This window comes from Ailuropoda melanoleuca, chromosome 8 (genome assembly GCF_002007445.2).
Source record: "Ailuropoda melanoleuca isolate Jingjing chromosome 8, ASM200744v2, whole genome shotgun sequence".
Lineage (NCBI taxonomy): Eukaryota > Metazoa > Chordata > Mammalia > Carnivora > Ursidae > Ailuropoda > Ailuropoda melanoleuca.
In genome coordinates, this window is record NC_048225.1 from 56,198,557 (window position 1) to 56,223,427 (window position 24,871).

The window sequence follows — 24,871 nt, forward strand, 5'->3', positions numbered from 1 at the left end:
GCTAATGAGGCAATATGATGTAGACTTTAAAGGGGTGGGAAAGGACAGACCTGGGCAAAAGTCACTAAAGAAGGAAAAATCAGGGGAGTTAAAAACAGAAATGACCATGGCAGAAACTGACAATTTCCTGGAGCTTTTGAGAAACCTCAAAAAATGGCTGAGTGCCCATATGAGAAGAACACTGAACCAAGAATCAGATTCTGGTTTTATGTCCACCTGCCCAATTTAATGGTCATATGCTCCCAGCAAATCTCTTCGGGATTTTGCACTTTGGTTTACTAATCTGAAAAATGAGGTATATCCCTATCCTGACTACCATATAAAGCCATTGTGAGGTTACAATGAGATATCAGACGAGAAAAGTATTTTTTTTAAATATCAACAAACTGCAACTATAAGCAGCCTAAGGTAGTATTAATACCGTTGCTACTACTGAAAAGAACAGTACCCTGGGGCGCCTGGGTGGCACAGCGGTTAAGCGTCTGCCTTCGGCTCAGGGCGTGATCCCGGCGTTAGGATCGAGCCCCACGTCAGGCTCCTCTGCTATGAGCCTGCCTCTTCCTCTCCCACTCCCCCTGCTTGTGTTCCCTCTCTCGCTGGCTGTCTCTATCTCTGTCAAATAAATAAATAAAATCTTTAAAAAAAAAAAAAAAAAGAGATTTGAAAAGAACAGTACCCTGAAATTTAAATAAAGAAAACAATAGGACCTTCTCCTCCTAAACAGCAGTTAATTTAGACGAAATTCTTTTCACATGAAGGATAGACTTGAACTCCTAAGTTACATGGTGGAACCAGTGGCCTGGCATACCTAATGGCTGGCAGCATCCACGCTGCTCTCTGGCAGTGCTTCTCATAAGGGATAAACTTCCTCCCCAGGGAACACTGGATGAAGTTGGGAGACATTTTTGGTTGTCACGATCAGGAGAGGGGATGCTCGTGGCATTTAGTAGGTAGAGGCCAGACATGCTGCTGAACATTCTACAACGCACATGACAGTCCCCCACGAAAATAAAGAATCATCTGGCCCAAAATGTGAATAGTTTCCCTATTGAGAGACCTGGTCTAGGAGAACAGAACAAGTGTTTTTCCACTCGGGGGTCACGTGTGCCCACTGAAAGGCTGGGTTGCCAACTAGCACGAGGGAAGAACAGAAAATTTCATTCAGTTTGAGAGAAACAGAGCCTTATCGATTAATTCCATCATTTCCCAGCATGCCCATAAGAAGCATTTTTTTGAAAGCTCTGTTAGCTAATCTCAAACAGTTCGTGTTTCTACGACTTGACAATAATCCCAGTGTCTCTCCTTTATACAACATTCTCTGGGGAGCCGTTCTGCTTTGATTCTTTTTTATTCCCATTCTTCACCCCATTTAATGTGTTTAATATGTATATTTTTGTTTGTATCTGTTCTTACAAACTGTATTTTTTGTGCATGTCTCTTGATTTATTAGTTGGCACTGTGTCTTTCTGTTTGTTACTTTCTTCCATTCAGTACTCTGCTTTTAAGGTCCACAAGTCCTTACAGGTAAACCTAATGTGTTGCTTTTAACTGCAATGCAGAGTCATGACATGCATCCACATTTTACCAACTTATTCAGATGTAAACACCCAGACTGCCTCCAACTCTTCAATTAACTGCCATAGTTAACATTAAAATCAATATCTTCTCACATGTCCCTTTAGAATATTTCACAAGATATGTATAAATTCCATATGACTGAATAGTGCCATGCTGCTCTCCATAATACCTGCCCCGTCTTCATACCTACAAAGAACACACAGAAGTTCCTAAAGCCTCTGATCCCCGCCAGCAGTTGGACATATCCAGCTTGTTAGTCTAGAATATCAGTTATCATCGGTTTTAATCATTACTAATCTCCTATTCTGCTATCCGTTAACTTTGCCTATGGTACCCTTTACAGTACAAATCCCCTTCATCTTTTTTTTTTTTTTAATTTTTTTTTTTTTTTTTTTTTATTCAACAGAGATAGAGACAGCCAGCGAGAGAGGGAACACAAGCAGGGGGAGAGGGAGAGGAAGAAGCAGGCTCATAGCAGAGGAGCCTGACGTGGGGCTCGATCCCACAACGCCAGGATCACGCCCTGAGCCGAAGGCAGACGCTTAACCGCTGTGCTACCCAGGCGCCCCTCATCTTTTTTTTTTTAATAATTTATTTATTTAAAGAGGGATACAGGGGGGTGGGAAGGGCAGATAGAGGGAGAGAGAGAATCCCAAGTAGACTCCATACACAGCATGGAGTCTGACTTGGGGGCTCAATCCCACAACCCCGAGACCATGAACCAAGCCAAACTCAAGAGTCAGACACTTAACTGACTGAGCCACCCAGGCCCCCCCTTAATCTTAAATAATCAAATTTATCAAATTTTTATCTTATTTATCCATATAATTTTTATTAACTTCATAGTTGTGCCTTTGATAATTAGATCTTTAATCTATCCTTAGCCCCTTTGTATGCAGTGTGATACAGGAATCTAGTTTTAAATATTTCCCCATATGGTGAGCCAGTTTTCTCAATACAATCTACTTAACAATGAATATTTTCTTCACTGAGTGGTGGTTACACTTTTATTATCTTTTTTTTTTTTAATTTGAGAGAGAAAGAGAGAGAGAGAGAGAATGAGAATGAGTGGGAGAGGCAAAGGGGAAAAGAATCTCACGTAGACTTCTCGTAGAGTGCAGAGCCTGAAACAGGGCTCAGTCTCACAAGCCTGAGATCATGACCTGAGATCACAACCTGAACCGAAACCAAGAGTCAGATGCTTACCTGACTGAGCCACCCAGGCTCTCCTATACTTTCATTGTGTATTAATTTTCCATTGTACAGGGATCTGTCTCTGAGATCTTTATTCTGTTCTACTGGTCTATTTGTCTATTCTAATGGTACGCCTTACTATTTGAAAAGGCAAGTCTGTGTCTTGGGAATTGCTTTCTTTCTTGCTTTTATTTTTGAACTTCAAGTCAAGGGCAGAAATGAGTTAATCAGAGTCTCTAATGAATATTCCCATCATTAGTCATGCATGGATCACTTTTAATTTTTTAAAAATTACTTTTGATTGTGGTAAGAACTCATAAAATTTACCATCTTAACCTGAGCAATATTCCCACTGCTTTGTAACAGATCTCTAGAACTTTTTCATCTTACAAGACTGAGACACTTCTATGCCCATTAAATAAATACTTTTTCACCCTCTGCCCCAGCTCCTGATAACCATCATTCTACTTTCTGTCTCTGTGACTCCGACTACTTTAGGTACCTCATTTAAGTGGAAAACAAATATAGGCATCTGTCATTTTGTGACTGGCTTATTTCACTAAGCATAATGTCCTGAAAGATCACCATGTTGAAGCATATGACAAAATTTCCTTCCTTTTAATTATTTTTAATAATATGATAACTACTGAACCTACCACCCGACATAAAAACTGGAACATCTAAAACTACTTACATCAAGCTATGTGCTCTTTTAGGGCCTATCCTCCAGCCTTCCATCCAACACCACCCTTATCCTGCATCTCGACTTTATCGTTCCCTTGCTTCTTAAAATATGGTTGTATTATGCATATACATATTTTTTAAAACATATTCTTTAGTTTTGTTTTTAGCTTTCTATGAAAGGTATCAAGTTATGAGCAGCCTTCTGAATCTTTTTTCACTCAATATTAAATTGCTAAGATCATCCTTACCATTACTCATAACTACAGTTAATTATTTTTTGTGTTGTTTTATATATTTCATGTTATATGCATGGTTTTATAAGTTATATAATATTCCATTGGGTGAATACATCACAACTAACTTACCCAGTCACCTATATTTGGGTATTGAGTAATTTTTAAGTTTTTGCTATTACAAATAATGCTGTTATGGAAATTCTGGTACATCGTCTTAGGATGCATATGCAAAACTACAAGATCAAAATGTAAAGGCAACCTACTGAATGGGAGAAGATATTTGCAAATGATATATCTGATAAGGGGTTAATATCCAAGACATATAAAGAACCTATACAGCCCCAAACCAAAAAATAATAATGAAAGAATCTGATTAAAAATGGGCAGAGGAGGGGCACCTGGGTGGCTCAGTGGGTTGAGCATCCCACTCTTGGTTTCAGCTTCGGTCATTATGTCAGGGTCCTGGGACTGAGCCCTGCTTCGGGCTCCCTGTGCTGTGGGGAGTCTGCTTCCCCCCTCTCTCTCCCTCCCTCTGCCCGCCCCACTCTTGCATATGTGTGCAGGCTCTCTAAAATAAAAAAACCTTAAAAAAAAAAAAAAGATTAAATAAAGTGGGCAGAGGACCTGAACAGAAATTTTTTCCAAAGAAGACATACAGATGGCCAAGAAGTACACGAAAAGATGCTCAACATCACTGATCATCAGGGAAATGCAAATCAAAACTACAGTGAGATATGACCTCACACAGAATGGCTAGTATCAAAAAGAAAAGAAATAACAAGTGTTGGTGAGGATGTGAAGGAAAGGGAAGCCACCGTACACTGTAAGTTGGTATAGCCACTGTGGAAAACATTGTGGAACTTCCTCAAAAAATTTAAAACAGAAATATCATGCAATCTAGTAATTCCACTATTGGTTACTTACCGCCCTCCCCCCAAAGAAACCAGTAATTTGAAAAGATATGTGCGTTCTTTGTGTTTATTGCGGCATTATTTACAACAGTTAAGATATAGAAGCAACCTCAGTGTCCAGTGATAGATGAATGAATAAAGAAGATGAGGTCTATGTGTGTGTAATATTATGCAGCCATAAATAACAATGGGATCTTGCCATTTGTGACATCATGGATGGACCCAGAGGGTATTGTGCTAAGTGAAATAAGTCAAACAGAGAAAGACAAATACCATATAACTTCACTTGTATGTGGAATCTAAAAAAAACCCCACCAAATCAAATGAACAAAAAAGAAACAGACTCATAAATACAGAGAATAAACAGTTAGTTGCCAGGGGGGAGAAAGGCAGAGGGATGGGCAAAATAGGGGTAGGGGATTAAGGGTTACAAACTTTCAGTTACAAAATAAGTCAGGAGATTGAAAAGTACAGAATAGGGAATACAGTTAATAAGACTGTAATAATGTACAGCGACAGATGGTAAATACACTTATCATAGTGAGCACTGTATAATGTATGGAACTGTTGAATCACTATGTTGAACACCTGAAAATAATATAACATTCTGTATCAACCATACTTCAATAAAAATTTCAAGGAAACTGAAATAGCAAATACAAAAACCAGTCAACAATACGAACAACTGACAGAGGAAACCAAATGACTAGTAAGCATGAAAACGTGCTCAACCTCACTGATAACTAAATAAAGTAGTTAATAATTTAGATATTTTTACTCAGACTGACAAAGGAAAGAGCAAGAGAAGAAGGGAACAGAGAGGAACTACAAAAACCACCATAAAATGAGTAACAAAATGGAAATAAGTACATATCAATAAGACATTTAATAAGATATTTTTTAAAAATTTTTATTTATTTTAAGTAATGTCTACACCCAACATGAGGCTCAAACTCACCACCCTGAGATTAAGAGTCGCACACTCCTCCAACGAAGACAGCCAGACACTTCTAACGATAACTCCTTTGAATGTAAATGGACTGAACACTCCAATCAAAAGACATAAGATAACAAAATGGATAAAAAAAAGCAAGACCATCAATATGCTGCTACAAGAGACACATTTCAGACCTAAAGCCACATACAGAATGAAAGTGAGGGGATGGAAAAGCATTTTTCAAGCAAATGGAAATGAAAAGAAAGCCAGGGTAGCAATACTTATATCAAAGAAGACTTTAAAACAAAGACTGTAACAAGAGATAAGGAAGGACACTAATAATCATAAGGCAGACAATCCAACAAGAAAAAATAACAATTGTAAATATTTATGTATCCAACTGGGAGCACCCAAATACATAAAGCAGCTAATCACACACTTAAAGGAAGTACTTGACAGTAATATAGTAATAGTAAGGGAGTTTAACATCCCACTTACATCAACGGATAGATCATCCAAATAGAAAGTCCACAAGGAAACAGTGGTTTTAAATGATACACTGGACCAGATGGATCAAACAGATACACTCAGAATATGCCATCCTAAAATAACAGAATACGCATTCTTTTCAAGTGCACGTGGAACATTCTCCAGAACAGATCACATATTAGGCCACAAAACACATCTCAACAAATTCAAAATAAACTCACAATGGATTAAGGATCTAAATATGAGACCTAAAACCATAACAATCCTAAAGAGAGCACAAACAATAATTTCTCTGACATCAGCCACAGAAACATCTTCTAGGTATGTCTCCTGAGGCAAAAGAAATAAAAGCAAAAATTAACTACTGGGACTATATCAAAATAAAAAGCTTCTGCACAGCAAAAGAAACAATCAACAAAACTAAAAGACAACCTACCGAATGAGAGATGTTTGCTAATGACATATCCAATAAAGGGTTAGTATCCAAAATATATAAAGAATTCATACGACTGAATGCAAAAAACCCCCAATTAATTCAATTAAAAATGGGCAGAAGACATGGACAGGTATTTCTCCAAAGAAGACATACTGATGGCAACAGACACAGAAAAGATTCTCAACATCACTCATCATCAGGGAAATGCAAATCAAAACTATGATGAAATATGACTTCACACCTGTCAGAATGGCTAAAATCAAAAACACAAGGAACAACAAGTGTTGGTGAGGATGTGGAGAAAAAGGAACCCTTGTGCACTGTTGGTGGGAATGCAAACTAGTGCAGCTACTTGGAAAACAATATGGAAATTCCTCAAAAAATTAAAAACAGAATTACTATACAATCCAGTAATTCCAGTCCTGGATATTTACCCAAAGAATACAAAAACATTAAATGGAAAGATAAATGCACCCCTATGTTTATTGCAGTATTATTTACAATAGCCAAATTATGGAAGCAGCCCAAGTGCTAATCAATAAGATGAATAAAGATGATGTGGTACACACACACACACACACACACACACACACACACACACAGAGGAATATTACTGAACCATAAAAAAGAATGGGATCCTGCCATTTGTAATAACATGGATGGATCTAGACAGCATAATGCTAAAAGAAATAAGTCAATCTGAGAGAGACAAATACCGTATGATTTCCTTCATGTGTAATTTAAAAAATTAAATAAATAAAAAAAGGAAGAAACAGACAAGCCAAAAACAGACTCTTAATTATAGAGAATAAACTGATGGTTACCAGAGAGGAGGTGGAGGGGGATGGGTGAAATAGGTGAAGGGAATTGAAAGTACACTTATTTTGATGAGCCCTGAGTAATGTACAGAATTGCTGAATCACTCACTATATTTTACATCTGAAACTAATGTAACACTGTAACATTAACTACACTGAAATTAAAATAAAAAAATTAAAAAAGAAAAAATGTGGTACTGACATAAGCATAGTCATATAGTTCAATGGAATAGAACTGCGAGCACAAAAATAAATGCATATATCTATGGTCAACTGATTTTTTACAAGAGTGACAAATCATTCAATGGAAAAAGAAGTCTCTTTGAAAACGGTGCTAAGACAACTGGATAACCACATGCAAAAAAAAATGACTCACACCATTTACAAAAAGTAACACAAAACAAGATCAAAGACCTATAAGTAAGAGCTAAAAATATAAAACCCTTCCAAGAACACATACAGATAAAGCTTAATAGTCTTGGATCTGGCAACAGATTCTTAGACATAACACTAAAAGCATAAGCAACAAAAGAAAAAATAGGTTTAAAGGTGCCAACCTGGAACAAGTAGTAAATAAACAATAGAGATCTAATGCAAAGTCTAATGCATATAGACACCAATACTGTCGTCTAATCATAAGACTTGCTAAGAGATTAGACCTTAGTTATTTCAACCACTAAAAAGGATAATTATGTGATGTGACAGAGGTGTTTAATGTTGTTATAATGGCAATCAGACTGCAAAAAATAAATGTACCAGTTAACATTTACATCTTAAATATACCCAACGTCAGGGGTGCCTAGGTGGCTCAGTCGGTTAAGCATCTGCCTTCAGCTCAGGTCATGATCTGGGGGTCCCAGGATCGAGTCCTTCATTGGGCTCCCCGCTCAGTGGGGAGCCTGTTTCTCCCTCTCCCTCTGCCACTCCCCCTGCTTGTGCTCTCTGTCAAATGAATAAAGAAAATCTCCTTAAAAAAATGTACCCAATGTTATATGTCAAATATATTCACTAAAAAAGAAAAAAAGAGATAAATTGGACATCAAACCTAAAAATGTTTATGCAACCTCTTTCCTGTCTTGCAAGATGGGTAGTAAAAAAGCTGAGAAGCCAGATACTAAGGAGAAGATACCCAAAGCCAAGAAGGCTGATGCTGGTGGCAAGGTTAAGAGTAACGTCATGGCTAAAATGCCAAACGGGAAGCCCCATTGCAGTTGTTTGAAACCCTCTCCTAGTCAGAGGAATTGGCAGCTATTCCTGATCAGCTATGTACTCCAGAACGGCCACATACAAGGGGACGTTTTCAGCAGCTAAGAAAAGAAAAGAGAAGGTTCTTGCTACTATCACAAAATCAGATGGTGATGACAAGAATGCTGGTACCCCTGTGGTTAAACTTCACAAAATGCTGAGGTACTATCCTACTGAAGATGTGCCTCGAAAGTGTCGAGCCTCGGCAAAAAACCTTTCAGTCAGCACGTAAGAAAATCGTGAGCTAGCATCACTGCTAGGACCATTGTGATCATTCTCACTGGGCGCCACAGAGGCAAGAGGGTGGTTTTCCTGAAGCCACTGAGCAGTGCCTTGTTACTTGTAACCAGACCTCCGGCCCTCAATCGAGTTCCTCTGCATACAATACACTAGAAATTTGTCATTGCCACCTACACCAAAATTGGTATCAGCAGTGTGAAAATCCCGAAACATCTCACTGACGCTTACTTCAGAAGAAGCAGATACTACATAAACCCAGACACCAGGAAGGTGAGATCTTCGACACAAAGAAGGAGAAATATGAGATTACAGAGCAGTGCAAGGTTGATCAGAAAGCTGTGGACTCGCAAATTCTGCCAAAAATTAAAGCTGTTCCTCAGCTTCAAGGCTATCTCTGCTCTGTGTTTCCTCTCAAAATGGAGTTTACCCTCACAAATTGGTGTTGTAAATTTCTTAAGAAGAACCTAATTAAATAACTGATCCATTAAAATGTTTATGCACCAAAGGACACTATGAAGAAGGTAAAAAGGCAACCCACAGAATGGGAGAAAATATTTATAAATCACATATCTAATAATGGTCTAGTATCCAGACTATATAAAGAACTCTTAAAACACATACACACACACACAAGAGAGAAAAAACAAACAAATGAACAATCAAGAAGCAGTTAAAAAAGGGGCAAAGAGATTTCTCCATGGAAGATATACATGTGGCCAATAAACACACCATTTTTTTTCTGGTCAATAAACACATCAAAAGATCCTCAACATCATGAGTTATTAGGGAAATACAGATCAAACCACAATGAGATACTACTTCATGCCCACTAGGGTGACTATACGAAAGAAAAAAGAAAAGAAAAAAAATAAAAGGAAGGGAGAGGGAGGGGGAGGGAGGGAGGGAAGGAAAAGAAAAGAGAAGCAAAAGAACAAGTGTTGGTGAGAATGTGGAGAAACTGGAATCCAATGCACTGTGGGCTACAATGTTAAATGGTATAGCTGCTATGGACAACTGTTCTCAAAAAGTTCTCAAAAAGTTAAACAGTTCTACTCCAGGGCATACCCAAGAATTGAATGCAGGTTTTCAAATAAAAGCTTATAATGAATGTTCATAGCAGAACTATTCACAATAGCCAAAGGATGGAAACAACCCAAATGTCCATCAACTCATGAAGGGATAAACAAAATGTGGCCTATCCATAGAACAGAATATTATTCAGCCACAAAAAGGAATAAAGTACTGATACTGCAATGCTCTTGAACCTCGAAAACATCATGCTATATGAAAGAAGCCAGACAAAAGGCTATATATTGTATAATTTCATTTATATGAATATCCAGAAGAGGCAAATAACATAATAAACAGATCAGTGGTTGCCAGGGCCTGGTGGGAGGGGAAAATGGGGAGTGACTGTTTAATAGATATGGGGTTTCCTTCTGGGGTAATGAAAATGTTCTAGAACTAAAGAGTTGCAATGACTGCACAACATTGCATCCTATATACTTTAAAATGGTTAGAATAGTCAATTTTTTTTCAAGGTTTTTCTTCTTTTTTTGTAAGATTTATTTATTTTAGAAAGAGAGAGAGCATGAGCAGGAGGGGCAGAGGGAGACAGAGAGAGAATCTGAAACAGACTCCACGCTGAGTGTGGAGCCTGACGTGGGGCTTGATCTCATGACCCGGAGATCATGACCTGAGCTGAAAGACAGAGTTGGCCGCTTAACCAACTGCGCCATTCAGGCGCCCCATTGAATAGTGATTTTTTTTTTTTATGTGACACTGTTGTCAATGAAAATAAAATTCTATTCTTCTTCCACAGTATCTGGAAACTTTTATGTCTTGAGCTTTTTCTCTTAGGAGTGGGAGCAACAACAGTCACTACCATTAGTTTTAAAGTTTACAAAACACTTTACCATAGAATCTTACATAATCTTCATAACCCATGAGGTATATATCACCCCAACTTAAAGATAAAAACAGGCTCGAGATACAAAGTCATATAGCTAGGAAGTGAGACAGCTGACTGATCAAATCAGATTGGGCCGGCTCCATTCTATTATACTCCCTACAAGGCAAACAGTTCCAACTTCTGATAAGCTTGAAAAAGGATAGGAGATGTTACTGTGTACAAGCACCTCAGGCAATTTTTCTTCTTCCAAAGTTAGTGTTTTAATTAAAGCAGTAAAAACATTCATGGCACACAAGTTAATAGTTTAAAAAAAAAAACAATCTAAATCATTGTTGTACAAGAGCAGCATAAAGTGGGCATTACAGATTTCCTTTCCCAATTTTTGAAAGATACGAGTTTAAGTTTCTCAGTGCAAGATATTTTATAACGTTAGCATGTTCGCTCGTCAGTGAAGTTCAGCATGTTTACCGAGCATGGCAGTAAAGTAATGGGATAACTGTGCATGTTCCTTATATAACTGGCTTAAGTTACAGTCACACTTCCGACAAAGGATTAACTAATGAATGACCTTATCAGTGGTTTTCTAACACTCTGATGACTCCTATATATGTTCCTGAGAAGCAGAGGGGTCAGGGTTATCCAACCCGGTATCAATCGAGCAGCCTCTTAATTATCTTCCATATTGGGTTTTTCCTTAAGACATTCTTTGAAGAAAGGATTCCAGTTTCTTTAAAAAGTATTACTGAAAACCACCATAGTACATGCATGCATCCTTACTTCCTTCAGAGGTTTTTAAAAATCTTTGCGGATTAGCCAACGCTGGATAATTCAGATTATCTCTAAATATCAACACAGAAATGCCAATGGAGTTCTCATTCAACACTTGGTTTATGAGTGGTCTTATCTTTCCAGGCTCAATTCAACCATCTTGGTAAGCCCCATTCTATAGAGTACGCACTATAATCACACACTGACAAACAAGTGACTTATCTCCGATAACAGGGCAAAGCATGACCAGGGCCCAGATGTGAAGCCCCACCTCAGGTGGCTTAGCCTGCTGGATGGTCTCCAGTTCAAAAGGTCTTGGTGTCATGTGGTCCTTCAGTGCACTGTGACCACTCTATTTGTGATGCATGCCAACACTTGAACTGGCTATAAGCCAGTAATGTTTGGAACTTGTGTGTGCTCAAGGGCAAAGATTATCCTCCCTTCCTTCTATGCTCTAGGTTATCTATCCCATGTTCCCTTGATGGAAAACCCTTTCCAGGAGCAACATATGGTACAAAAGAAATAATGAAATATGAAACAGAAGACCTGGGTTCAAATCCTGGCTCTATCTATTAGTATTCCCTTCACGCCTCAACTCTCTGGGCCTCCGTTTGCTCGCAGTACTTACCTTATGGGCTATTAGGAGGATTAAATGAGATAATGCAGCAGTTCACATCATATGGGCTACAGACCCCTGACCATGTCTGGGCATATAACCAGAGTCTGAAAAATCATATACTAGAGAAAAAGAACCAGTTAGGGATTAAGATTAAAAACCCTGGAGTAAAACTGTCTGGGTTCAAATAATGGTTTTATCACTGGAGCAAATTACTTAGTCTTTCTGTCTCAGTTCCTCCTTTGTAATTGGAGAAAACATTACCTTACTGGATTATTACAAGGACTAGCTGAGTCCACGCTTCTGAAGTACTTAGAACAGCGGCTGGCATAGTGAGAATTCAATAAATGTTAGCTATTATTACTACTATATACGCACTTGTATATTCTATGCAAAGTATTATCACGTAGGTGTTTGCCAAGTTGACGTTAAAAAAGGGTTGTTATCCTGTAAAGGTTAAAAACTTCTAACAGTTGTAAAAAAAATCTAGTACACTACACCTGTCATGTCCTAATCCAGTGTGGTTGAATCTATGATTTCAATCTTCTCAAACTTATTGAGACTTGTTTTGTGGCCTAACATATGTTCTATCCTAGAGAACGGTCCATGTGCGCTTGAGAAGAGTATGTATTTTACTGTTGTTGGGTAGTGTGTGCCGTCTGTCTGTTAGGTCTAATTAGTTTACAATGTTGTTCAAGTCCTCTATTAACTATTGATATTCTATCCGGTTGTTCTATCCATTAGTGAAAGTAAGGTACTGAACTCTGCAACCATTACTGTAGAATTGCCTATCCCTTTTCAACTCTGTCAATTTTTGCTTCACATATATTGGGGTTCCCTTCTTAGTTATGTTTATAATTGTAGTATCTTCTTGTTGGTTTGAACCTTTTATCAATATATAATGTCCTTTGTCTCTTGTAAATTTTTTTGATTTAAAGTTTATTGGTTTGATATTTAATAGCCACCCCAGCTCTCTTTTGATTATCATGTGCATGGCATATCTTTCTCCATCCTTTTACTTTTATTCTCTGTGTCTTTGTATCTAAAGTGAGTCTCTCATGGGTTGTTTTTTTTTTTTAAACCAATCTGCCAATCTCTGCCTTTTAATAGAAGAATTTAACCCATTTAAAGTAATTACCAATAAGGAAGGATTTACTTCTGCCATTTACCTATTATGTTTTCTGTATGTTTTATATGTTTTGTTCCTCATTTCCTCTATCATTGCCTTTTTTGTCTTTTTAATTAATCTAAATCCTACCTGTAAGATTTACTTAGAGCCTTGGTCTTCCCAACAAGGCGACCACCTCTCCCTCTATTTGAATAGTTCCTGATGAGCATCTCCTTCATGAATCTGTCCCAAGATGTTTAAGAGGGAAGACCTATCTTTTCTGGCCATGAAAATAGTCTCATGTTCTATCCCTATTTTCACTATCTGAATCACTTGCTTTTTTTTTTTTTTTTTTTTAAGATTTTATTTATTCATTCAACAGAGAGACAGCCAGCGAGCGAGGGAACACAAGCAGGGGGAGCGGGACAGGAAGAAGCAGGCTCCCAGCAGAGGAGCCTGACATGGGGCTCAATCCCAGAACGCCAGGATCACGCCCTGAGCCAAAGGCAGACGCTTAACGACTGAGCCACCCAGGCGCCCCTGAATTACTTCTTCTTTTTTTTTTTTTTTTACTTTTTAATGATTTTTTATTATGTTAGTCACCATACAGTACATCCCCGTGAATTACTTGCTTCTTAAATGCACACCCACCATAACACTATTCACCATTCATACATAACATTTATTATCATTGTCTATTCCCTGCCTATATGCAGCCTGAGTTAGGCTGGACCCTAGAATACTTAGGAAGGGTCTTTTGACAACTGTTAGAAAAAGAAATGAGAGGCAGTGGCTTACATTGTAGGAGCGGGGGTGCCTCTGTTTCCACTGCACCAGGAGCAGCTGGGCCACCACCAAAGTAGCGATGAGGATGAGGACCATTTCAGCGTGCATGGCTTCATGGCCGCGGTGCTTGGCATGCATGCGTGCGTGCTCAACCCTGAAAGTCAAACAGATGAGGTGAGGAAGGTCAGGGAAAGTGTGCTGGTAAAAGGGCAGTGCTTTCCAGGGATATCCCAACAGTCCATAGCTCAGAACATATTCTTGGGCTTTGCAGCTGCAGGGTACTATACAAATTAGGATCTAGAAAAACACACACCCTGGAGAACGGGCATTTGGGGAAAGAACAGGGGCTCTATGGGCCTCAGTCAGAAGCTCCGCTATTGGGAGTTAAAGGTGGGTTGTCTACTGTCCACCCCCAAGAGCAAAAGCAGCTTTCCTCCTGTAGGAAAGAGGACCCAGGAGAAGCCTGTCGTCACTGACCATTTCAGTCCTACTATTCAACCTGCCACTGGAAGGAGAAAGTAACCCAGAGAGAAGGATATAGCCATAAAGTCTCATACTCTTAGTCAATGATATTTATGACACCAATAAAGAAGTACTATTGCAGATGTGTACTAATTCCAGGGTTAAAGTCTTCCTTTATTTGTCCTACCCTCTGTTGTGACTAGGGATCCTAGTCTAAGACTAGCTAAGGCCTGAAAAATCTGGCTCAACTTTATACTAATCCAACAGTGTCTTCACCATCGGCATTTACAGGTAAACAGTCTCCTCAAGAGCTTAACGAAGAGTCAACTGGAAACTCTTATTTAATCTAAGGCTGGCATTCTCTGGTCCAGAGAACTGGCAACAAGTGATTCCCTTGGCCTATACCTTCCTCTAAGAATAGAGTCAGAGTCAGTCAACAGAGAAAAATGAGGGAGGAGTTAGAAAATTAAATACAAATACAGCCTGTAGTCAGGAGCTTTTATGCCAATTCTCTATACATGGGGGTATTAGGGAGAGGGAAAGGACAACATAAATGGTATCTTCATAGATTTCCCACGGACAATGACAGACTATGTAAGATGAACCCAGTGAGATGAATTACAGACAGATAAATGATAAAGCAAATATAGTGAAAAGTTAATTGTAAAATCTTGGTGGTGGGCCTAAAGGTGTTTACTGTATAATTCTTTCAACTTTTCTGAGATTTTTCACAATAAAATGTTAGGGAGGAAACATGGTGGGGGGAACAGGCAGCCAAATGTCAGCAGCCAGCCACAGCACCTCAGGGTTCATCTTACATCAATTCACCCAGGGTGGGAGAATCTGACAAAAAAATAATATGAGTGGGAGTCAGAAAGTTAGGTTCAGACATCCATGTGGCCTTGGCCAAGAAAATTCACATCTCTACATCACAATTTCTTCATCTGTCACAAGGAGTCCATATCTTTGCTGCTTCCCTCATAGGGTTGCTGTGAGGACAAGCTAAACTAAAAGGGCAAAGGACACTTTAAAAACCTAAGGACTGTGGCGAGTTATAAAGATAACAGATAAATTTCTTATTCTCAGATAGTATATGACTGAATGGATGTACACAACAAAAAAAATCTAAGAAATATGGAGAAAAGACCAGAGAATAACAACTCTAGTTCAGGTCCCCACCAATGCAAACATTATCTTTACAATCTTTGTTTGAATACTTCCACTGGCTGAGAACATATGCCTCTTAGAGTAATTAGAGAACCATGCATCTGGCACATTGTAGGTATATACATGTGCTAAAAAAGGAATAAAACTTCAATACTTTAAGGGCAGGAGCTCAGTACCTCTCAATATACCACAATTATTAAAAATGTCTCTGATAACAAGACAAAATCTATTTTTCTTTAGCTTCGGTCCATTGGACTTAATTTTATACTCTGGAACAACAAAGGACATACTCACTCTTCTTTACCAATGCTGCTCTTGCAAAGATTTATATGATCTTATTTTTATTTTTTTTTTAATTTTTTAATTTTTTTTAAAAGATTTTATTTATTTATTCGACAGAGATAGAGACAGTCAGCGAGAAAGGGGACACAAGCAGGGGGAGTGGGAGAGGAAGAAGCAGGCTCCCAGCGGAGAAGCCCGATGCGGGGCTCGATCCCACAACGCTGGGATCACGCCCTGAGCTGAAGGCAGACGCCCAACCACTGTGCTACCCAGGCGCCCCGATCTTATTTTTAAAGAACAAAAACAACAGCAATCCTCTTTCTACCACCACTACTTTTCTGTGCCCTTTTAGGCTAACAGTTCTAGATCTTTTATTTTATTTTTTAAGATTTTTATTTATTTGACAGAGAGAGACACAGCGAGAGAGGGAACACAAGCAGAGGGAGAGGGAGAAGCAGGCTCCCCGCTGAGCAGGGAGCCCAACGCAGGGATCAATCCCAGGACCCTGGGATCATGACCTGAGCTGAAGGCAGACGCTTAACAACTGAGCCACCCAGGCACCCCTAACAGTCCTAGATCTTTTAAATGCTATTCATATAACATAATGTGAAAATCATTCATCCTGGTTGCCTTCTTCTAGATGTTATCTAACTGAAGGTCTTCTTAATATGCAGTGTTTACAACAAAATCGCTGTGGACTCAGTGAAGCACAGTTGCACCGTCACCTCCCTAAAGCAGATAGTATATTTCTATGAACATCTTCCAAATTTTGGAATGTTTTGATAGATGAGGTACACAACTGGTACATATTAAGCTTAAAGTTTTCTTTCTTTTTTTTAAAGGTTTTTATTTATTTATTTGACAGAGATAGAGACAGCCAGCGAGAGAGGGAACACAAGCAGGGGGAGTGGGAGAGGAAGAAGCAGGCTCATAGCGGAGGAGCCTGATGTGGGGCTCGATCCCATAACGCCAGGATCACGCCCTGAGCCGAAGGCAGGCGCTTAACCGCTATGCCACCCAGGTGCCCCAAGCTTAAAGTTTTCTAAAATCTTGCTGGGTTTGTCATATAAGTTGGTATCTTTGGCATTCTCTATTTTTATAATCTAAATGAAAGGGTTTTTTTGCACTATTAATCAAGTTTACATGGTTGATTTCAGCTCACTGGTCAGCTACCTTGTGGGGCAAACACCCTGAAGGCTCTCTGAGGAGTAATCATGATAATGAGGTATTTGTTGACTGTTGACTCACTCCGGTTACAAAGCAAGTTAGTAGCAGAGTTGAGAACAGAAGACACTATTCCCACTCTTCAGCCAGAGCTCTCTGCTCCGTTTAGTGGATAATGATGATGTTAATGATGATAATCATCTGCAAAGCCGGTAAGACTTACTGGAAGCTTACCACACGCCAGGCATTGTTCTAAGAATTGCACATATATTAGTCCTCACAACAACTCTATGAGGTGTAGGTACTGTTGTAACCTTCATTGTGCAAACTGGGGAAACTAAGGTAGTAAGAAATCAAGTAACTTCCCCAAGATAACATAGCTAGGAAATGGCAGAATAGTATTTAAACCCAGATAAATAATTTGGTGCAATTACCTATTTACTCCCCAGGACTGAAGGAGCTACCCAGGAGTGACCCAAGGACTGGCAAAGATCCCAAATGACCTCTCCTACTAGTAAGAGTCATGGCTTCCCCACAGACAAGGAAGCAAAAGGGTAGATATACGACTCTATTAGTAAGATTAATTTACAGTTCCCAGCCTGAGGGGCCCACACTGTCACACTTACCTCCATTGCTCCTCTGGGGAGAGGTCTGACATATCAACCTGTAGAAAAACATCACCAAAAAATCCATCATTGTCTTAGAACTGTGCCTGCCGGATATAAGGTGCTCATACATTCATCATTATCTTCAAAGAATTATGAGAAGCTTCAAGTGTCACAATCTTTATGAAGCCTTCCTCAATACTTACTTCTCACTGATCTCTCCCTTCTCTAACCACTTACTTTATCTCATGTCTATGACTGACAGTATATTGCATGTCTACCTAGGCAATGAGGACAGGAGAGTAAACCTACTCCTGAGATGTCCACAGCCTAGTCAAGAAGTCACACAGATATACAGAAAATATCTTTATTATATGCTGAGGACTAGCTATGGAAGAATAAAGAAGTGGCTTCTGATCCAATTTGCAGTGTTATAGACTGGCAAAGATTTCCTGGAGGAGATGTGAAATATCATCCAGAAGAAGAAATGAGAGAAATATGTTCTAGAAAAGGAACTAACATAAAGATGAAGGAATAAAGTTGCATACCATACAAATAAATGAGTATGGCTAGAGCAAAAAGTATGAATTAGGATTAGTGGGAGATGAAGCTAGATAAAATATTCTGTCACATGCCATCTGATTCTAAATGGCCCCATGGCAGCAGGCAGCACATCAGACTAGGGAGAACTAAGCATTAGTCCCTGCTGTGCTATTAACTAGCAGTATGACCTTCCAACTTCAAAGTTCTGGTTCTTTAGTCTTGTCCATTAGTGCAGGGTTTCTCAACCTTGACACTAGGGATATTTGGGACTGGATAATTCTCTGGTGAGGTGGGGAGCTCTCTGTACATTGTAGGATGTTTTAGCAGCATCCCTGGCCTCTATCCACTAGATGCCAAAAGCATCTCCACAGGAGCAACAATGTTTACAGACATTGTAAAATGTCTCCCGGGGAATGAAAATTGCCTCCAGTTGAAAACCGCTGCTCAAGAATACTACTAAACTCTTTGAGCTCAGGACTTAAGTCTTCTACTTCCTTCCAGCTATACAAAAGCATAACCAAGTGTCAGTACATAAATCAAAAACATTACATTCATACATTCTTCCACTGACCTGAGCTGAAAATGTTTCTTCATGTAGAGGAGAGAGACAAGGCTTCAAACTTATCAATCAATAAATATTCCTTTACTACTTATGATGTTCAAGGCCCAATTTCCCACTGTACCTATGATAACTTCAAAAAAGTACTTTACACAGAACTCTCCTACTGAGTCAAATCAGCACATATTTACCAGGCATCCTGTTATGTGTGTGCCCTAGTTAGGGAGGGCTTTCTGATTTTTACATGTCCCAGCTAAGTTATTTAAAAAAAAAAAAAAAGAAAGAAAGAAAGAAAGAGGAAAGAAAAAGAAAAGAAAAGAAAAGAAAAGAAAAAAGAAAAGAAAAGAAAAGAAAAAAGAATATCTCAAGGCTTTGCCAGGGTAATGAAGTCAACCAGCTCCTCCCTTTTCCTACTTCACACAATGCCTCATAGAATGTATTCAGGTGTCCTAGCTCAGGTCTTCATTTCCCTGGAATAACAGAGGTCCCAGAATATCCCAGGACAAGTGGATATAAGAAATGGAAATGCCCATCTGGGTGGGACCTGAGCAGACAATTAAGGACCACATTTCTTTCTTTCTTTCAAGATTGATTTATTTATTTGAAAGAGAGAGAGAGCAAGCGTGAGTGAGTGGGGGAGGGGCAAAGAGAGAGGGAGACAGGTAAACTTCCCGCTAAGCACAGAGCCCAATGAGGGGCTTGATCCCAGGACCCTGAGATCATGACCTGAGCCAAAACCAAGAGTCAGACGCTTAACCGACTGAGCCACCCAGGCTCCCAGGACCACATTTCTAAATAAACAATCCAATACAGGTTTCATGCTACCTATCAAAACTCTTTTCCTTTTTTTCCAACTTGGACCTGTGTCTTGCCAAGCCAGTCTGTTCACTGTCTCAAAACACATGGGACTCATTCCTGTCTCTGGGCCTTTGCATATTCTTCCCTCAGCTTGCAATGTTTCCCTCTCTTTTATCCCATCCAAATCCAACTTGTCCTTTGAGAGCCCAGCTGCAATTTTACCTTCCCTGAAGAAGCCTGCTCTGATTCCCTAGCTTAGAGAATTGGGCCCACTGTTTTCAGAAGCATGGATTTTTCTCCTTACTCAAAGTGTGCCACAAAGACTAGTATCAGCATTGTCTGGGTGCTTGTTAGAAATGGAGAATCTCAGGCATCACTCCAGACCCACTGAATCAGAATCCTCCTTTTAATAAGGTCTCCAGATGATTCATTTGCACATTAAATCTGAGAAGCACTGTTCCATACCAGTCACTCAGTCTTATGTTATCTTAGATGTGATTTCCAAGTGATGTAACTTTTTTTTTAAAGATTTTATTTATTTGACACAGAGAGAAAGAGTGTAGGCAGGGAGAGGGGTAGGCAGAGGGAGAGGAAGAAGCAAGTTCCCTGCTGAGCAGGGAGCCTTGATGTGGGGCTCGTTCCCAGGACCTTGGGATCATGACCTGAGCCTAAGGCAGAAGTTTAACCAAGTGAGCCACTCAGGTGGCCTGATACTTAAGGCCAGGACCAGGACTAAGGAAGGTGGGGGTAAGCCAAGAGACCTAGGGCTCAAAATTTAAGGAGGCACTCACTGTCAAGTACTGACCCATCACGTGCATGACCTTGAAAGCGAGTGCCTCCTTCAAGTTTGCACCCTAGTGCCTTGTTTGCTTCACCCTAGTCCTGGCCTGCTTATGTTTATCTTGCTTCCATCCCATAAACATGGAAGATCCCACAGAGCCAAGAATATACTGCTTTGTGTCCTTCAAGGAGAACAGAACAGAGCTGAGCATATACTAAGCACTCAGTGAGTACTAGAGGAATTGAACAGTATTCTCTCCAATACGATAATAAGTATGCTGACAAACCAGCACCCCGCCTGGAGATCCTTAAATGGGAGTGTAAATAAACGCTTAAAATACTTAGTAAGTATCTGGGAAAGAAGTATTCATTTGACACCAGGAGGCACCCAGAAAATCATGTTTAAAAACTACATGTCAAAACAAAAAGAAACAACATAACTACATCTTCAAAGAAGCAAGACGACTCCATTTAAGGGAAAACTAAGGAAGATCCAAAGAACTGGGCCAGCCATGGGGTGCCTCTCCATGATATTGGTCAAGTTTGCTACTCTCTATACCTTAGTCTCTCCATCTAGAAAATAGAGAGTAAGACTTCTGACTTCATTGTGGGGCTGTGAGGGTAAGAAAATTCAAGGCGACCAAGTGATTTCATTGCCTCTCCGGCTGGGAGAGCGGAAGCACTTTATAAAGTACCAGGAGGGGCTGTGGAACCGGAATGTTGATGAAGCACAGGACAGCACTGCTATCAGAGCCTCAGGGAAAACACCTCAGAAGGGCAAGCACTAAGGCTGAGACTAGCCGCGGGCTTAGAGGACTGTTGAGCACTTCATGGAGTACTCTGAATGCGAGGAGTAGAGGCATGATTGGCTTTAGTATTTGCCTCCTGAACTAAACGATTCTTTAAACTACATCCATACTGGTCTTCTAGCACAAGTGGAAAAATAGGGAAAGCTGTAAAACTATAGCTGTATTTAAACTGTACCATCCGGAAATATACCTTTATTTGCTCCCTCATTAAGGAGTTTATTTATCTGGGTCCAAGCAGTAAGTTGGTCTGATTGTGCCCTGTCCAGAGCTCAGGTAGATAATTAAGGACACTCTCCAGGCACAACTACTCTTTGATGGGTTTGTATCTAACACCCAAGACCCACACAGAATGTTTTCTTGCCAACCAACCACTCCCCTCCTAGAAGCTCACAAGGCCCTTAGTAGTACCCATCTACCTAAGCCCAGATTTGAAAGAAGTTAAATAAAAAATGTCAGGCAGAAAGCCAGAGAAAATTTCATAAAAACAGAAAATGCTCAGGTACAAAAGATTCAGGGACCCACCCCTGTAACCCAGCAACAGGCCTCTTGTACCAACAAATATTGGATACTCTGTGGTCTTTGAGTCTTTACACAGGCTGGTTACTTTGTCCATTAAGCCCCGCTCTTCCACCAAACTACATTATGCCTTCCTACAAAACACTGGCCAAATCCTCCTGGCTCAAACACTCTTAGACTGACCCCATTCACTGAAGAAACACAAATCCATCACTGCCTTCGCCTTCCTAAGCATGGCCACAGCCCAGCAGCATCAGCACCCTGAGAGCTTATTAAGAAACAGAAATTCGGATTCTACGCCAGACCTCCAGAAGCAGAATCTACACTAAATAAGATAGGCACATAATCCTATGCCCATTAAAGTTTGAGAAGCACTGCTACTGCACGCCAGCACTCACCTTCACTTGTCCTACAATCATACTTCTATGCACCTAATTCTTTTAATAACAGCTGTACTGAGATCTAATTCACATACCATAAAATTCACCCATTTAAAGTGTACTATTCAGTGCTTTTTAGTATATTCAGAGTTGTGCCGCCACCACTTGTAAGTTTAGAACATTTTACCACCCCAGAAAGAAACCTCATACCAGTCAGTAATCCCTCTCCATCCTCCCCCAGCCCAAGAAACCACTAATTTACTTTGTCTCTATCTACAGATTGCCTATTCTAGATGTTTCACCTAAATGGGATCATACTATTACTATGTGGTCTTTCGTGACAGGCTTCTTTCACTTAGCATAATGTTTTCAATGTTCATCAGGTTGTAGCATGTAGTGTAGTTCATTCCTCTTTATTTCCAAAAAATACTGCACTGTATGGACATACCACATAAGAGCTATCCACTCATCAGTTACTGGACATTTGGGTTGCTTATACTTTCTATTACAAATAATGCTGTTATGAACATTCATCTACAAGTCTTTGGGTAGACATGTTTTCATTTCTCTTGAGTATATATACCTAGGAGTGAAAACTGTTGGGTCATATGGTAACTCTATGCTTAACCTTTTGAGGAACTGCCGAACTGTTTTCCACAGCAGCTGCACCATTTTACATTCCCATCAGCACTGTATGAAAGTTCCAATTTCTCCACATCCTCAACAACACTTGTTATTCTCTTCTTGATAAAAGCATCCAAGAGGGTGGGAAATGGTATTGCAGTGTATTTTCAATTTTGCATTTCCCTGAAGGATAATGATGCCGAGCACCTTTTCATATGCTTATTGGCCATTTATATATCTTCTTTGGAGAAAAGTTTATTCAGATCCTTTGTCCATTTAAAAAAAATAGACTGTTTTAGATCAGTTTTAGGCTCACAGCAAAACTCAGTGGAAAATACAGAGATTGCCCTTATGTCCCCTGCACCCAAATATGCAGAGCCTCCCCCATTATCAACATCCCCCACCACAGTAGTATATTTGCTCTAACTGATGAACCTACCCTGACACAACATTTCACCCAAAGTTCATAGTTTACCTTAAAGTTCATTAATGTTATACAGCCTACCGGTTTGGGCAAATGTATAATGTATATAGAGATGTCCTCAACACTTGGATATCATACAGAGTAACTTCACTGTCCTAAAAATCCTCTGTGCTCTGCTTATTTATCCCTCTATCCCCCCAACCCCTACCACTTATCTTTTTACTGTCTCTACGGTTTTGACTTCTCTAGAATGTCATATAGTTAAAATCATATGTAGCCTCTTTACACTGGCTTCTTTGACTTAGTAATACACATTTAAGATTCCTCTGTGTCTTCTCATGGTTTGATCACTCATTTCTTCTTAGTGAATAATACTCACAAAGATATTCCATTGTCTGGATGTACCATCATTTACCCACTTACCTACTGAGGGACATCTTGATTACTCCCAACATTTGGCAATGGTGAAAAAAGCTGCTATAAACATCTGTGTGCAGGTCTCTATGTAGACACAGATTTTCAACTCTTATGGGGGAACACCAGGAGCACAATTACTGGATTGTATGGTAACTGTGTTTAGTTTGCTCTTCTCCTGCAATACTGTATTGGCCATTCTGGGTCTTCTGCCTCTCCATTTAAAGTTAAGAATCAGTTTGTCAATATCCACAAGATAACCTGCCGGGATTCTGACTGGCATTGCGCTACATTTGTAATTCGAGTTGGGAAGCACTGACTTGTTGACAACATTGAGTCTTCCTATACCTGAACATGGAACATCGCTCCATTTAATTAGTTCTCCTTTAATATGTTTTTAAAGATTTTATTTATTTATTTGAGAGACAGAGAGCAAGTGAGCACAAGCAGGAGAGGAGCAGGGGGGTGGGGGGGAGAGAGAATCCCAAGCAGACTCTGCAGTGAGCACAGAGCCCAATGCAGGGCTCAATCTCAGGACCCTGAGATCATGATCTGAGCTGAAGCCAAGAGTGGGACACTTAACTGACTGAGCCACGCAGAAAACCCAGTTCTTTAATATTTTGATCAGAGCTTTATGGTTTTCCTCATATAGATCTTACAAACATTTTGCTAGATTTTTATTAGTATTCATGCTATATGTCACTTCTATGGAGCTAAAGTAAATGATATTGTGTTTTTAATTTCAAATTCCACTTGTTCATTGCTGTTATACAGGATGCAATTGGCTTTTTTATATTAACCTTGTTAGATTTACATTATCCTGAAACTTTGCTATAATCGAACAGTAGTTCCAGGAGGTTTTTTGTTATTTTTTGGATTTTCTACATAGATAATTATGTCATCTATGAATAAAGATGTTTTTATTTCTTCCTTCCAAATCTGTATACATTTTACTCCCTTTTCTTTTCTTATTACATTAATCAGGATTTCCACAGTATGATGCTGAAAAGCATGGTGTGAAAGGGGACGTCCTTACCTTGTTCCTAAGTTTAATGGGAAAGCTTCAAACTTCTCACCATCAAGGATGATATTACCTGTAATTTTTTGTAGGTATTTTTTTTTAAGATTTTATTTGAGAGAGAGAGAGAGAGCAAGTGTGCACAGAGAGTGAGAAGGAGAAGCAGACTCCTGCCAAGCAGGGAGCCCTATGTGGGGCTCGATCCCAGGACCCCGGGATCATGACCTGAGCTGAAGGCAGACGCTTAACTGACAGCCACTCAGGCACCCCTGTAGATATTCTTTATCAAGTTGAGGAAGTTCTTCTATTCCTAGTTTTCTGAGAATTTATCTTAAATGGGCATGGGATTTTGTCAAAAGCTTTTCTGT

At 39.5% G+C, this 24,871-nt stretch overlaps 1 protein-coding gene and 1 pseudogene across 4 annotated transcripts in view; one reads left to right on the plus strand and one right to left on the minus strand.

Annotated features, from left to right (window-relative positions):
- Nucleotides 1–24,871, minus strand: part of RNF121 (ring finger protein 121) — an 80,473-nt gene that overhangs the window by 32,982 nt on the left and 22,620 nt on the right. For 3 of the 4 annotated variants that reach the window (XM_034666420.1, XM_034666418.1, XM_034666419.1), the window contains 2 exons: nucleotides 17,660–17,697; nucleotides 13,971–14,112 (listed from right to left, as the gene is read on the minus strand). In XM_034666420.1, coding sequence (XP_034522311.1) covers nucleotides 13,971–14,112; nucleotides 17,660–17,691 — 174 coding nt within the window. In that variant the 5' untranslated portion in view covers nucleotides 17,692–17,697. The remainder of the gene's footprint in view (nucleotides 1–13,970; nucleotides 14,113–17,659; nucleotides 17,698–24,871) is intronic. The other variant, XM_034666421.1, reaches the window with a different exon arrangement.
- Nucleotides 8,367–9,216, plus strand: LOC100474586 (annotated as a pseudogene).